The sequence below is a fragment of the Macaca thibetana genome, chromosome 16 (genome assembly GCF_024542745.1).
Source record: "Macaca thibetana thibetana isolate TM-01 chromosome 16, ASM2454274v1, whole genome shotgun sequence".
Classification (NCBI taxonomy): Eukaryota; Metazoa; Chordata; class Mammalia; order Primates; family Cercopithecidae; genus Macaca; species Macaca thibetana.
In genome coordinates, this window is record NC_065593.1 from 59598321 (window position 1) to 59614009 (window position 15689).

General features: G+C 48.0%; 1 protein-coding gene across 2 annotated transcripts in view; it reads left to right on the forward strand.

Annotated features, from left to right (window-relative positions):
* The window catches only part of EIF4A3 (eukaryotic translation initiation factor 4A3), a 321735-nt gene extending 306430 nt beyond the window's left edge, over positions 1-15305 (forward strand). The window contains exons 2-13 of one of the 2 annotated variants that reach the window (XM_050764042.1): positions 64-313; positions 2812-2884; positions 5177-5243; positions 5647-5709; positions 6862-6994; positions 7258-7338; positions 11237-11378; positions 12134-12272; positions 13231-13346; positions 14243-14350; positions 14447-14574; positions 15070-15305. In XM_050764042.1, the coding sequence (XP_050619999.1) occupies positions 145-313; positions 2812-2884; positions 5177-5243; positions 5647-5709; positions 6862-6994; positions 7258-7338; positions 11237-11378; positions 12134-12272; positions 13231-13346; positions 14243-14350; positions 14447-14574; positions 15070-15086 (1236 nt within the window). In that variant the 5' untranslated portion in view covers positions 64-144 and the 3' untranslated portion in view covers positions 15087-15305. Of the gene's footprint in view, positions 1-47; positions 314-2811; positions 2885-5176; positions 5244-5646; positions 5710-6861; positions 6995-7257; positions 7339-11236; positions 11379-12133; positions 12273-13230; positions 13347-14242; positions 14351-14446; positions 14575-15069 lie in introns of those variants that run through there. The other variant, XM_050764043.1, reaches the window with a different exon arrangement.
* Positions 15306-15689: the final 384 nt, after the last annotated feature.

Genomic DNA, 15689 nt, shown 5'->3' on the forward strand with positions numbered 1-15689 from the left:
GCGCACGTACGCACGCACATACGCACGTACGCACGTCTTACGCTTTCTCACGCTAAGGCGTCAGTTCTCGGCCCCGGCAGCGAGAGGAGTCGGGAGGTGGTTTACGCTGTGGCGCGCGCTGTGCTCTTCCGCGGACTCTAAATCATGGCGACCACGGCCACGATGGCGACCTCGGGCTCGGCGCGAAAGCGTCTGCTCAAAGAGGAAGACATGACCAAAGTGGAATTCGAGACCAGCGAGGAGGTGGATGTGACCCCCACGTTCGACACCATGGGCCTGCGGGAGGACCTACTGCGGGGCATCTACGCTTACGGTGAGTGGGCGCGGGCCGCGGGGGCCAGCTGGCGGCGAGCCGGGGGCTGAGAGCCCGACTGGTGACTCCCGGGCCGGCCCTGCACTCCGGAGGTCGTGGTCAGGGTCGAGGCTCGGGGGCCAGTGACGTGCGACCCCCACCCCCACCCCTGCCCTCACGCCTGGCTGTGTCGGCGCGTTCGCTGTGTCCCCTGTGCAGAGCTCGGCGCTGGGTCCGTCGGGGGCTACAGCCGCTTCGAGGCACCTCGGAGTCGTTCATTCAGCAGATAACTGTTTTGTACCTACTAACTTTTCTAGTTACTGGGGTTTTGGCGGTAAACCAGATGGGTTTGCGCCTTTACGGGTTTTGAATTTCCTTTGGGGGGACAGCATGCGGTCAGATTGCCCAGGCAGTGGTTGTTGCTGGGAAGAACCCGAAGCTAGGTAATTGAATAGAGTGGGCCTGGGAAGGAGGAGATAATTAGTAAAGCAGAGAGGTAAGGGGGTTCGCAGGAGGGGGTGCCATTTGAGCAGAGGTATGGATGAAGGAGACTTTTAGGAGAGGAGGGAAGAGCAGTTGGGGCAGAAGGAACAGCTGGTGCCAGGGCTTTGCAGCCCTTAGCCAGCTGCATTCCAGGAACTGAAAGAAGTCCCCTGTGGTGGGATTTTGGAGAGCTAGTCAGGGGCCAGATTTAGCAAAGACGTGTAGGGGTGACGAATAATTTGAATTTCATTTGGAAATCTAGTGGGAAGCCACTGGAATGTAGTAAGTAGCTATGTGACACGATCACATTTACAGCTTTAAAGATTCTTCTGGGTGTCTGTGAATTTCAGGTGAGGCGAGGCAGGGCAGGAGAGGAAACAAGATTTGGGAAGCTTTTGCTCCAGTTCAGGGAAGAGAGGATTGTGCTGCCTTGGAGATGGAGTGCCAGGGAACTGACAGCATTGGCTGATGGATTGACTGTGAGCGACAGAAGGAGGAGGGTTAGTGTTTTCAGTAACCAGTGGTTGATGCTGCAAACATTTGGCTAGGTAGGCAGCACTCCAGAGAGTCAGAATCAGGAGTTGTCTCTTGGTATGTTTGAAAGATCTGTGGAAGTTGAGAGAGAGCCTGGAGAAGAGGTTGGGTTGGGCACATAGATGGGAATGGCCAGCATCTGGGGTAAATGGCCTGTGTTTAATGCTTGGGACAGGGACATTTTTTATCCTGTAGTTCTCTTTTCTTTCTTTCTGACAGTCCTGCTCTGTCACCAAGGCTGGACTGTAGTGGCATGATCTCGGCTCACTGCAACTTCTGCCTCTGGGGCTCAAGCGATTCCTTTGCCTCAGCCTCCCAAGTAGCCGACCACCATGCCCTACTAGTTTTTGTATTTTTAGTAGGGATGGGATTTTGCCATCTTGCCCAGGCTGGTCTTGAACTCCTGACCTCAGTGGTCTGCCAGCCTCAGCCTCCCAAAGTGATGGGGTTACAGGTGTGAGCCACCCCACCTGGTCTTATCCTGTAATTCTTGATGCCACAACAGTTTGGACAAAGTGAGGCGAAGGTGCTGAGGATGGGTGGTGAGAAAGCATCTCAGCCAGCCTTCCAGCCAGGCTGACAGCCCCACCTGGTTTCCTGGCACTCAGGCAGTCCCTGCCCTAAGACACTGTTGTTAGTTTCCCATCCATGTGCTTGCTCTTCATGAAGAGTTTAAATCATCTGCTATATTTGCTTTTGTGTTAAGATGGGAAATTGTGCTACATTTTCTTTTGTTTCTCATTTTTCGCTATGCCCCAGAACTGAACAGAGCTACATTTAAGAGACTACCAAAAAATAACTGAACTAGAGTTTTGTACATAAAGTTTTATTTACTTACTTGAAAAACACATGGTTCTTCTTCAAAATAGCCTCCCCCTTTGGTGTAGTAGTTGCTTCGCAGGAGAGATGGTATGGTAGTTAGGGAGCTGCCTCCAGACAGGAGAACAGCGTAGGACACCCCACAGTGTGACCCAAGCAGGTTAAATAGAGTTGTAGACCTGTCAGCAACACACAGACTTAATGCTAGCTAGGAGGAGAGAAGAATGGCTACAGTGACTTTCCTGGTTTTTTTTGTTTTTGTTTTTAATTTAAAAAGTAGTATAGGTTGTTTGTAATCCAGTCAAACCTAAGGAAGTAATTAGAGTAAAAAGTTAGCTGCTTTTCACCCCTCTACTGCAGTAACTGCCAGGAACATTTTGGCACTTATACTTCCAGATGCTGCACACCCAGAAGATTATCATTATTATTTTTCTGTATTCTACAATTTGGTGGTTTTTTTAAAATAGAGATTTGTCTTTACAAATAATATCTTATGTTAGTTTAGAAATCCACTTAGTCCGATTCATTGAGCCCCTGGGTTTTGAGAGCTTGCTATGTTGAACACTGGGTTAGGCGGGAGGACAGGTTCAAACAGCAAACCACGTCTGCCCCTGAGGAGCTCACAGTACAGGGTTTCTGTGCTGTCATTGTAGCGAGAGCTATTTTTTTGTTTTTATTTGCAGGTTTTGAAAAACCATCAGCAATCCAGCAACGAGCAATCAAGCAGATCATCAAAGGGAGAGATGTCATCGCGCAGTAAGTTGTGCTGGGGTGCGGCGCGGGGCTGGATGCAAATTTGGGCAGCGCAGTGCAGTTAGATGCTCTGGGATGACTGGTTCCCTCAGCTTCTACACACTCAGTACCAACACGTGCCCTGACTTTAGCCACAGGGTTTAATAATTTTTAAATTTCTGTTCTCTACTATAGAAAGCTTTCATTTTCTTTTTGAGATGGAGTCTCGCTCTGTCGCCCAGGCTGGAGCGCAGTGGCACCATCTCGGCTCACTGCAACCTTTGCCTCTCTGTTTCAAGCGATTCTCCTGCCTCACCCTCCCAAGTAGCTGGGATTACAGGCGCCCGCCACCATGCCTGGCTACTTTTCGTATTTTTAGTAGAGATGGGGTTTCACCATGTTGGTCAGGCCAGTCTCAAACTCCCGACCTCAGGTGATCCACCCTCCTTGGCCTCCTAAAGTGCTGGGATTACAGGCGTGAGTTACTGTGCCCGGCCAAGGCTTTCATTTTCTTAGCCAGCTTTGCTTGGTGGTTTGCTGGCAGGTGGAGTTGTATATAACACAATTTCGGAAAAACAGACTGCTTTTCCTCTGCTCTCACACCACCACCACAGTCATCAGCACAGAAGACGACTTGTGTGGGGGTTTTCCAGCTGGGTGTCCTCCAGTTCAGCTCATACCATCTGCCTGGAGACAGGCCATATCCCACAGGTTGAGGGCTCAGTCCCCTCAACTACCCTCTTTTCAGGCATCAATTATAAGTTTGGATGTCTAGAACTTCTGACCAAGCAGCTTCGAGTTGGGGTTCCCATGATCCCCTCTTTAGGTTGGATTAATTTGCTGGAACAGCAGCTCAGAGAACTCAGGGAAACACATTTAGTGGTTTATTATAAAGGGTGCTGCAAAGGATACAGATATGGGGGCGGGGGTGCAGCCTCCCAGAACCTCCTTGTGTTCCACTGTCTGTGTTCAGCCATCCAGAAGCTCTTCGAACTTGGTCCTCTTGGGTTTCTATGGAAAATTCCATGAGGTCAGCATTCTTTCCCCCGCCCAGGGAATAGGGCAGGAGCTTTTCTAGGATAATACCATAATGCTTTTTAAAAAAATTTTTTTTAATTTAAATTTTTTACTTTTTTTGAGACAGGGTCTTACTCTGTCTCCCAGGCTGGAGTGCAGTTGTGTGATTACAGCTCACAGCAGCCTCAACCTCCCAGACTCAAGTGATTCTCCTACCTCGGCCTCCCAGGTAGCTGGGACTAGAGGCACACATCATCATTTACGTTTTTTATTTTCTGTAGAGACAGGGTTTCCTTGTGTTGCCCAGGCTGCTCTCAAACTCCTGGCAGTCTCCCTGCCTTGGCTTCCCAAAGCCTTGGGATTACAGGCGTGAGCCACTGTGCCCGGCCTAAACATTTTTTGTGTTAAGATATGGGGCCTCACTTTGTCACCAGGGGGGAATGCAGTGGTGCGGTCATAGCTCACTGCAGCCTCTAACTCCAAGGATTAAGGAATCGTCCCACCTCAACCTCCCAAGTAGCTGGGACTGCCTGAATGTGCTGCCATTCCTGGTTGGTTTTTTGTTTTGTTTAGAAATGGGGTCTCTTCCTGTATTGCCCAGGCTGGTCTCGAATTCCTGGCTTCAATCAGTCCTGCCTCTGCGTCCCAGAGTGTTGGGAATACAGGCCTGATCCACCATGCCGTGAAATGAGGGTCTTTATGACTTAAAATCTGAAAGGCAGGGAAGATTAGAGCCCCGCTGTGGAGCAGGCGAAAGGAGAGCAGGTCAGAGAGATTGTTTCCTGAGGCCTAACAAACCCATCAATTTAGTAAGACTGTAACAAGGGCTATGGGAGCTGTGAGCTAGGAACTATGAATGAAAACCTGTATGTAGTCTTATCTCCTAGCACCACAAATCCTCTTTTAATAGCTTTATTCCTCGTTTGCCTAATTTCAAAAAACTCATTTACACAAAAATTTCTTTGGAGGAGAGAGTTAGTCCAAAATCCTAGAAGGAAAAGAATTGTATTTAGATAAAGGGGAGTCCTCCTTTTTCTGACACCTATGAAACACCTCTTGAAGTGACAGAGTCTGTGGCTCCATTGCCCCCCATGCAGAAGCCATATCTACTCTCCTCATGGACACTTAACAAGCTGTGACACTGGGCCCGAGTCCCGCCTCCTTGCAGTTAAGATGTTATTGGGTACGGGGGCTTCTTGGAATAAGGTACATAAGTGCCTCTGGAGCCCAGGCCTTGGAGTGCAGCTGTGACATGGCCTGTCCTCCCTCTAATCCCACTGCTCTTATTTCCTTCAATAGGTCTCAGTCCGGCACAGGCAAAACAGCCACCTTCAGTATCTCAGTCCTCCAGTGTTTGGATATTCAGGTAATTTGTCATTCTTAAAACAGACTGTTCTGTAATTCTAGGAAATAACTGCTTTTTCTTCTGTAACTACAGTGTTCAAAAAGTACAATTAAAAATTTTCTAGTATGTATTGACTCAGCAAATTTTTGCAGAGTCTTAGTTGTACACTAATATTTGCACTAATATTCTGTCATGATTCTTTATTTAACTAGAGGAAGTTCTTGTCTGCAAACAAGGATCCTGACACATTAAGTTATTGCTGGATTTGCAATTTAAATGACATTAAGATTTGCTAACCTCTGTAAGAGATGAGAAGTATGATTAATATGAGATACTATTTCTCATATAGATCTCAGTGTGAATTACTACAATCCACCTTGATAATACTGAGAATTCTCTATTTTCTGATAAATTATTTCACCAGGTTCGTGAAACTCAAGCTTTGATCTTGGCTCCCACGAGAGAGTTAGCTGTGCAGATTCAGAAGGTGAGATGGCTAAAGATAGCGGTGTCCGATTTGCAAGTACTGCTTTTGTGATTTAGTTGTGAAACACTTGACTTATTTATTTAATCCAATCCTGTTTTCTGATACCTCAAAATTTTCTTCCTGATTAACATTTTGCCATGAATCATTATATAAATTGCTGGTTTGTATTAAGTCATTTTTGGTGTGGCTTGTGTGCTCTCAGTAGTTTTTTACAGCCTTAGGAATGTAGATTTTTCAGCAAAAAATTTTAATAAAAATAAATTAGGCCAAGGTGGGTGGATCACCTGAGGTCAGGAGTTTGAGACCAGCCTGGTCAACATGGTAAAACCCTGTCTCTACTAAAAATATAAAAAATTAGCTGGGCGTGGTGGCAGGTGCCTATAATCCCAGCTACTCGGGAGGCTGAGCAGGAGAATCACTTGAACCCGGGAGGCAGAGGTTGCAGTGAGCTGAGATTGCGCCACTGTACTCCAGCCTGGCAACAAGAGTGAAACTCCGTCTCAAAAAAATAAATTGTACCCATTTTATACTTACATAATATAAAGATGTATATTTAAAAAGATGTATATTAAGATGTTAATGTTGGTTTCTTTGGTGGATGGGATTATGAATTTTATATGTTGTTTTCTGTTAATGGTATAATTTTTGTAATAAGAAACCAGCAGGCCGGGCGCGGTGGCTCATGCCTGTAATCCCAGCACTTTGGGAGGCTGAGGCAGGCGGATCACAAGGTCAGGAGATCGAGACCATCCTGGCTAACACTGTGAAACCCCATCTCTACTAAAAATACAAAAACAAAATTAGCCAGGTGTGCTGGTGGGCGCCTGTAGTCCCAGCTACTAGGGAGGCTGAGGTGGGAGAATGGTGTGAACCTGGGAGGCGGAGCTTGCAGTGAGCCGAGATCACACCACTGCACTCCAGCTCGGACGACAAAGCAAGACTCCGTCTCAAAAAAAAAAAAAAAGAAAGAAAGAAACCAGCAAAATTACCTTGATTTTGTCAGAGAAAAGAGCAGGTGAATTTTGTGTTTTCAAGATAATAATGGCATAAATAATAATCGGTGATCATCTTGGAGTAGAAACAATCTTTCTTTTTGGAAACCACGGATGTTTCCCTCTCCCACCCTGGACGTGAACCTGTGCTTTGATTTAGGGGCTGCTCGCTCTCGGCGACTACATGAATGTCCAGTGCCATGCCTGCATTGGAGGCACCAATGTTGGGGAGGACATCAGGAAGCTGGATTATGGACAGCATGTTGTCGCGGGCACTCCAGGGCGTGTTTTTGGTAAGCACTTTTGTCACTAAAAATGGTACTGCCAGTAGTATTTGTAAGACGCACTTAAACGGTACAGGACGGCTTTCAATTTGGTGGGCTGCATGGTAGACTTTTGCACCTGGATCACTTGCGGGAGGTAGAGGGAAGGTCTCTGGAACACTGAGACCAGCTGGAATGATGAGCTCTTTCCTGGGAGCCTCAGGTGTGATTATTTCAAAATCTCATGTTATAGATATGATTTGTCGTAATTATTTCAAAATCTCATGTCATAGATATGATTCGTCGCAGAAGCTTAAGGACACGTGCTATCAAAATGTTGGTTTTGGATGAAGCTGATGAAATGTTGAATAAAGGTATGAGTAACAAGAATTACTTTTCTACTGACGTAATTCTTAGTTCTTAAATTTTCACAGTGTAAAACAAACAGATAGCCAATGAATGTTCTGAATGTGAGTAGTGTTTTCATTGTGGAAAAATAGTTGTGCCTTGGTGGCAATTATGAACAGAAATTCCTACCTTGATTTTATTTATTCATTTTTTGAGGCAGGGTCTTGCTCTGTTGCCCAGGCTGGAGTGAGCACAGTGGCATGATCATGGCTTACTATAGCTTTTGCCTCCTGGGCTCAAGCAGTCCTCCTGCCTCAGCCTTCTGGGTAGTTGTGGCTAAAGATGTGTGCACACATCTTCAGGGAAGTGGCTCACCATGGCTTGAACTGGATGGGGCGGGAGGGAAGTGCAAGAGATGAACCCTGAGCTGCGTATCCAGGGCTGCAGTGAGAAGGCCTGTTTGACCCACAGTTTTATGCAGCGGCATTGATCCAGGTGAGGTGGTGGCCTCACCCACGTGGCAGTGGGGATCCAAAGCAGGGGTCGGATTGAAGGAAGGGAAGGTTTGAGGGAAGGTTGAGGGCTGGTGGCTGGCCCCTCTGCCACCCCCACCAACCCCTAGGCAGCCTTCCTAACTCAGGAGGGTCCCAGGCATGTCGCTAGGCTGGCACACGGGTGGTAAGGCAGATGGCAGGTGAGGGCGGATCTGGGAGTCAGGTGGCATAGTTACTTCAGACTTGACATGTCTTAGCTTTTAGGTGCCTTGGTACACCCTTAGTCTGTCACATGCTTGGAAGGGTCTGGCCTCGGCTGCGTGTCGACAGCCCCCTGGGTAGAGCCAGGCAGTGGGGTCCATGAACCCTGGGAACATGTGGGCCAAGTGGAAGAGCAGACAGCTGGGAGACGGGGGCAGGGGGACCTAGGAAGCACAGAGTATGTCTCATGGAGAGGTGGGACAGAGCCCAGGGAGGACACAGGGTCAGCAGCCACCAGGGGCCTGGCAGGGGTGGGTGGGCGGGTCAGCACTGGAAGGGGGTCCTAGAGCCTCCTAGGGATCCTCTGAGACAGTTTCTGTTGAGTGCTCAGAGCCAACTCCAGGCTCCTCCGTGGAGGCCTGATGTGGTGATGGGAGGATGGAGAAGGAGCGTGTGGTGTGGTTGACAGAAGGCTTGGCCGAGGGGAAGCAGAGAGAAAGGACACTTGAGGGTGGAGGAGCTTTTATCAAAGTTGGAAGAAACGTGGACATAACTCATAGGCCCATTCAAGACAGACAAACTCATGGGCCAAGGTCAAGGCCATCTGTCAGGATGTCCATTGTCAGAGAGCCTAGAGTCAGGAGCGCGCGGCCCACTGGGGCAGTGGCTGCCCAGAGCGGCTGTGGAGTAGCGGAGTGCAGGTGCCGGTGACTTCGTCATCGAGGCCTTTAATCCTGGGCTGGGGGCTAAAGACCCAGAAGTAAACCCAGGCAGAGCTGTGAGACTGCAAGCTGTGTGGCTAGAGAAATGAGTTCAGAGGAGCAAGGAGGGAAGGGGGCGCCGCTCCGGGAAGGACATGGCCCACGGGGGTTATGGAGCAGTGGAGGGCAACACCAGCAGGGCCCGGACTTCCTACAAATGCCTTTCATGTTCTTTTGTAATATATGCAAATACATGTTTATTGAGGATACATAGTTATAAAAAATGAATAAAAATCACAAAATAAGGCTGAGCTTGGTGGCTCACACTTATAATCCAGACACCTTGGGAAGCCAAGACGGGAGTACCATTGAGACCAGGTGTTCAGGACCAGTCTGGGCAACAGAGAGAGACGTACTCTCTACTAAAAAATTAAAAATTAAAAATTAGCAGAGTGTGGTGGCATGGGCCAGTCCCAGGTACTTGGGTGGCTGAGGCGGGAGGATCACTTGAGCCCAGGAGTTGGAGGCCACCGTGAGTGGTGATTGTGCCATCCTGGGTGACAGAACAAGCCTATCTTAAAAAATACTGCAAAATATGTGCGTGGTATTATGATACATATACATATATACACTATGCATCTATGCAGCAGCTCCAGGTGGGGAGTCTCAGAGTTCACTGGAGGGCACTGCACTCCCGTCTCCTGCTTGGTGGGCAGGAAAAGCCCCATTCACCAGTCACTCACAGACGTCATCTCCTGTGTTGAGGATTGTGTTGGTGTGAGAGCAGAGGAAAAACCTAATTTGGGGGTTTTTCCTAAAACAATATGTTTCCAGACTTTCTGTACATAACTGTAGTTAATAGATGTGGAATCACGTGTATTCGGTTTGATAATCTGCTTTTTAAAAAATGCATCTGTCCATGATAAGTGTTCTGTGGCCTGTTTAATGGCAATAAGGTATTCTGTTGGAGGGATGTTCCATAATATATTTCTTGGTTGTGTAGGCTATTTTCATTCTTTAAGATAAATTGGAGGGTGGGCACAGTGGCTCACACCTGTAATCCCAGCACTTTGGGAGGCCGAGGTGGGAGGATCACCTGAGGTCAGGAGTTCAAGACCAGCCTGGGCAACATGACGAAATTCCGTCTCTATTAAAAATACAAAAATAAGCCAGGTGTGTGTGGTGGTGGGTAGTAATGTGTGCCCATAATCCCAGCTACCCGGAAGACTGAGCCAGGAGAATTGCTGGAACCCGGGAGGTGGACGTGCAGTGAGCCAAGATCGCCCCACTGCACTGCAGCCTGGGCAATAGAGCAAGACTCTATCTCAAAAAAAAAAAAAACCACACACACATGCACACAAAGATAAATTGGTAGGATTCGGATGTACACTTTCTTGGATTTTCATAGGTGTTTTGAAGTGAGGACCTCTAGGTGATAGCAGTTCTTCTCTTAGAATAGTGATTGGGAAATGCATGGTGATGTGTCACCTCGAATTCACTGTGAGGGTCTGTGGCAGGCCCCCCAGGGTCTTCATAAGGGTATCAGGTGGGTGGTGAGGAAGTGCTTTGTTCTCAGCACTCACCAGCGGTACCTGTGGGCATCCTCTCAGCCACGTCTCGGGCCTCTGGTTCCAGCAGTTCTTTGGGGGGCCTGTGCTCTGAGCACCTCACATCCCTCCCCTCCTCCTTCTGGGGCCCTTTATTGGACCCCCTGCTCCTCGTTGAGGTTAAAGGTTCGGTGACCACACTCAGTTTCTGTGGTGGCTGAGGAAGCCCTGGGTTGTGGGTGGCTCTTTGTGCTTGTGGCACTTAGGGCAGAGGTCCTCACAGTGAAGGGCACAGGCCGGGAGCATCCTTGTCACCTGGGGACTTGTAGAAATGCAGATTCTCTGGCCGCATATGATTTATGGAGTCAGAGCCTCCAGTTCATTAACTGGCCCTGTGGTGAGGAGGCTGGGCCCCTGCCTGCTCCTGGCTCCCTTCTCCTTTGCCCAGCTCTGCCCAGGCCTGGCGGAGGGTGCATGTGTGCTGGCTCCCGTGTTGATTCCGCCTGTGCCATGTTAAATAATGTGAATAAGTGGGCAGCATTTTTCACTGGGAGATTTTCTGTAACAAGATGTCTGGGTTCTCTTTAAAATGTGGCAGGTCTGGGCCCAGTGGATGCCAATCTCACAGGACAGTGGCAGGTGGAAGTGAGTCGGGACTGCGCCGCAGGCATCTGAGATTGTGGGTGACTCAGGCCAGCCTCTCTATTGCTTTTTATTTGGCGTCTAGGACTCTCGGGGTGGGTTTCTTGATCCCTAGAGCACTTCAGATTGAAGAAGCACCAGAGGAAAACCAGATTCCCTCAACCAGATAACACTCGGGGGGGGCGGGGAGTAGGGACGGAGAGAACGCGTGGATGTGGCCTGGTTCTGTAAAAGTGAGATCCTGTCAACCGTACCTTATCCCCACTCTGCCTCTCACCCAGTGGGAACGCTGGGCGTGCCGCCCTAAGCATCCCTCACCTGTCTTGCGCCCTGTCCCAGGTTTCAAAGAGCAGATCTATGACGTGTACAGGTACCTGCCTCCAGCCACACAGGTGGTGCTCATCAGTGCCACGCTGCCACACGAGATTCTGGAGATGACCAACAAGTTCATGACCGACCCAATCCGCATCTTGGTGAAACGGTAGGAGCCCCTCTAGTCGAGTTTACTAAAACACTGGGCCCCATTTATAAAGGATTTTATGTCGTAATTTCAAAAACTTTTTATAGCCAGGGTGTTGCTGTGTTGCTGAAGCTGGTGTCAGAATCTGGGCCTCAGGCTATCCTCCTGCCTGAGTGTAAAGGAATTTAAAGCATGCAAATTCTTTTAAAATTCCTGTTTTGAAAAACCGAATAGGCTGGGCTACATAGGGAGACCCTATCTCTACAAATAATAAAAGATTAGCCAGGTAGGGTGGCACATGCCTGTAGTCCCAGCTACTCAGGAGGCTGAGGTGGGAGGATTGCTTGAGGCCAGGAGGCTGAGGCTGCAGTGAGCTGTGATCGTGCCACTGCACTTCAGCCATGGCAACAGAGCAAGACCCTGTCTCAAACAAACAAAACAAAACAAAACAAAAAAACCCATCTTTTATAATACTCATTGTGGTTTGAACCAATAATTCTAAATTTAAAAATTAGATGACTGTATTTACTTACCAGTGTTTTGTTTAGAATCATATTCCACGTGGTGCACATTGTGAAATGTTCAGTAGAATACAGAATAGAGACCTGTGTGACGGAAGTGCTGACGGGATGGAGGATAGGGCTGGGGCGCTGGGTCTGCACCAGATACCACGGTGTGACCTTCTCCACCGGGGTCTCCCTGCATCCTGGCTTGGCCCGCCCTCAAGTCCTAGCTGGAAGAATGAGGATGTACCAGGATTTGTCTTTGTCCTTCAGTGATGAATTGACTCTGGAAGGCATCAAGCAATTTTTTGTGGCAGTGGAGAGGGAAGAGTGGAAATTTGACACTCTGTGTGACCTCTACGACACACTGACCATCACTCAGGCGGTCATCTTCTGCAACACCAAAAGAAAGGTAAGAGGTACTGCATGGCCTCCATGTGCTTGAAGGGGAATTGCAGATTGAGTCTCTGAATGACTTAAATCAAGATTTTTCAGTGAAGGGCCAGTTTGTCCATATTTTAAGCTTTCGGGGTATGTGGTCTCTTGCAAAAGCAGCTGTAGACAATATGCAAATGGTCAGATATGGCTGTGACCATTAAAACTTTATTTACAGAACAGCGATGCCAGCCACCCTGAAAGATTCAGATTTCGTTGAAGGTGGAACCCAGGCTTGAGTAGTTTTAGATCCCCAGGTGATGATAATGTGGAGGCAGACCTGAGGACTGTCGGCCACTTTCCTGAGAAAGGAAAGGAATTGGGCTACATGCTGACAAGACTGGAATTCAAATTTCTTCTTTTTTTTTTTTTTTTTTGAGACGGAGTCTCGCTCTGTCACCCAGGCTGGAGTGCAGTGGCCGGATCTCAGCTCACTGCAAGCTCCGCCTCCCGGGTTCACGCCATTCTCCGGCCTCAGCCTCCCGAGTAGCTGGGACTACAGGCGCCCGCCACCTCGTCCGGCTAGTTTTTTTTTTGTATTTCTTAATTGAGACGGGGTTTCACCGTGTTAGCCAGGATGGTCTCGATCTCCTGACCTCGTGATCCGCCCGTCTCGGCCTCCCAAAGTGCTGGGATTACAGGCTTGAGCCACCGCGCCCGGCCGGAATTCAAATTTCAAATGAGAATGAGCACACCTGGCCCCCTCCCCCATAGAGTCATTATGTGGAGAAAATGAAGTAAGAGGGTTTTGTGAGTGCACCCCAACATTTTCTGGGAAAAAGTTTGTGCATCCAGTTAGGATGATCCTGAGTTTTAAGAGCAGTTACTTTGTGAATATTGATACTGGTTCTGCGAATGATGGGGGTAAAATCCCGAATGCACATCTCTGGTTTGGTGTACGAACTTGCAGTAGCATCTGCTGATTGGATTTGTAGGTGGACTGGCTGACAGAAAAAATGAGAGAAGCCAACTTCACTGTGTCCTCAATGCACGGAGACATGCCCCAGAAAGAGCGGGAGTCCATCATGAAGGAGTTCCGGTCGGGCGCCAGGTGGGTCCGCTGTGCTGTGGCTTTGCCGGTCAGGGTTTGCTAGACTGTGTGCTAAGCACTTCATATGCACTGCCTGAGGCAGGCCCCAGAGCTGGGGAGATGACGAGCTCCTGCTCTGAAAGCTGAGGCCCTGGGTGAGCAGAAAACCTTCCAGTTAATGAGACGTTCGCTGTGCTCCTGTAATACTTCGGTTGAGGTGATAACGAGCCTTAACTAGCCAGGTTGGCACTTTGGTTACAAGTGTGTGTCTTCTTTTCCAGTAAGTATGGGTTTTCTGTTCATCGTTTCAATTAGTTTAATTCCACAGTGGTCAGGTATCTTCTCACTGCAACCTCTGCCTCCTGGTTTCAAGTGATTCCCGTGCCTCAGCCTTCTGAGTAGCTGGAATGGCTTTTTTTTTTTTTTTTTTTTTTTTTTTTTTTGCATTTTTAGTAGAGACGGGGTTTCACCTTGTTGGCCAGGCTGGTCACGAACTCCTGACCTCAGGTGATCCGTCCACCTCAGCCTCTGGCAGTGCTGGGATTACAGGTATGAGCTGCCACTCCCAGCCAAAGATACTGTTCTTAATTTGTTGCTAGGCAAAAGTAAAATATTTTTCCCAATTAATTGGTTTAGGACCGACAAAACAAGTTAAAGGTAGTGTAGTAAAAGATGTCTGTTTTTTTAATCTGATGGAGCACATGACCGAAGTAACTAAATCCAGCAACAGCCCCTCTGCACAGGGATTTTTGGTGCTGTCCCTGAGGCTTCATGTTTGCAGACAGACTGGTGTGAGGGGGAATCTCATATCTTTTGAACTTGTAGCCAGGATTCCTCAAAATTAGCAATGGAAGCAAGTCCAGTCTTAAACTTGCATGAGTAATTTAATCGCCTCAAACACACTTTCTGTTTTGCAGCCGAGTGCTTATTTCTACAGACGTCTGGGCCAGGGGGTTGGATGTCCCTCAGGTGTCCCTCATCATCAACTATGATCTCCCCAATAACAGAGAATTGTACATACACAGGTAGGATGCAAGCTCTCATTGACTTCACTTCTGTGACACATTTACTAAATCTTGATTGTTGTAGATACTGACTGTGATATTGTTTTATTCCTGAAGAATCGGGAGATCAGGTCGATACGGCCGGAAGGGGGTCGCCATTAACTTTGTGAAGAACGATGACATCCGCATCCTCAGAGATATCGAGCAGTACTATTCCACTCAGATCGATGAGATGCCTATGAACGGTAGGAAATCGTCCAGCTCTACTGGAATTGTAGAGAGAACTTCCCTATTCTTAGTTTGGGGCACTTGAGTTTGTTTTTTTGTTGTTGTGGTTTTTTTTTGAGACGAAGTTTTGCTCTGTCAGCCAGGCTGGAGTACAGTGGCATGATTTTGGCTCACTGCAACCTCTGCCTCCTGGGTTCAAGCAATTCTCCTGCCTCAGCCTCCTGAGTAGCTGGGATTACAGATGCGTGCACCATAACCAGCTAATTTTTGTATTTTTAGTAGAGACAGGATTTCACCATGTTGGCCAGGCTGGTCTTGAACTCCTAGCCTCAAGTGATCTGTCCACCTTGGCCTCCCAAAGTGCCAGGATTACAGGCGTGAGCCACTATGCCTGGCCTGTTTTTTGTTTTGAGAAGTCTCTTGTGAGATTTTAGTTAAATTTACGTTACAAATTTTCTTTTTTTTTTTTTTTTTTGTATTGTTCCTTAATCTGTTTCTTTCTTCACTTTCAGTTGCTGATCTGATCTGAAGCAGATCGAGGGGATGAGTGAAGACTGTCCACCTGTTCTGTACTCCTGTTTGGAAGTATTTAGGTCCAGCTTCTATTTAATGGGGTTTATATGGACTCTCTTCTCATAAACGGCCTCCTGTCTCCCTCCGAAGAGGATGTGGGGATTCTGCTCTTTTCTTATTTACATGTAAATAATACATTGTTCTAAGTCTTTTTCATTAAAAATTTAAAACTTTTCCCATAAACTCTATATTTCTAAGATGCCAACAGCTTCTCTAGTAACTTACTGTGTAGTCTTGGGTCATTTCACTCACTTTTCTAATTTTTCTTTTTTTCTTGAGGAGTCTCCTTTTTTTTGAGAAGGAGTCTCCCTCTGTCGCCCAGGCTGGAGTGCAGTGGCGCGATCTCAGCTCACTGCAAGCTCCGCCTCCCGGGTTCACGTCATTCTCCTGCCTCAGCCTCCCAAGTAGCTGGGACTACAGGAGCCCGCCACCACGCCCGGCTAATTTTTTTGTATTTTCAGTAGAGACGGGGTTTCACCATGTTAGCCAGATGGTCTCAATCTCCTGACCTCGTGATGCAGCCGCCTTGGCCTCCCAAATGCTGAGATTACAGGCGTGA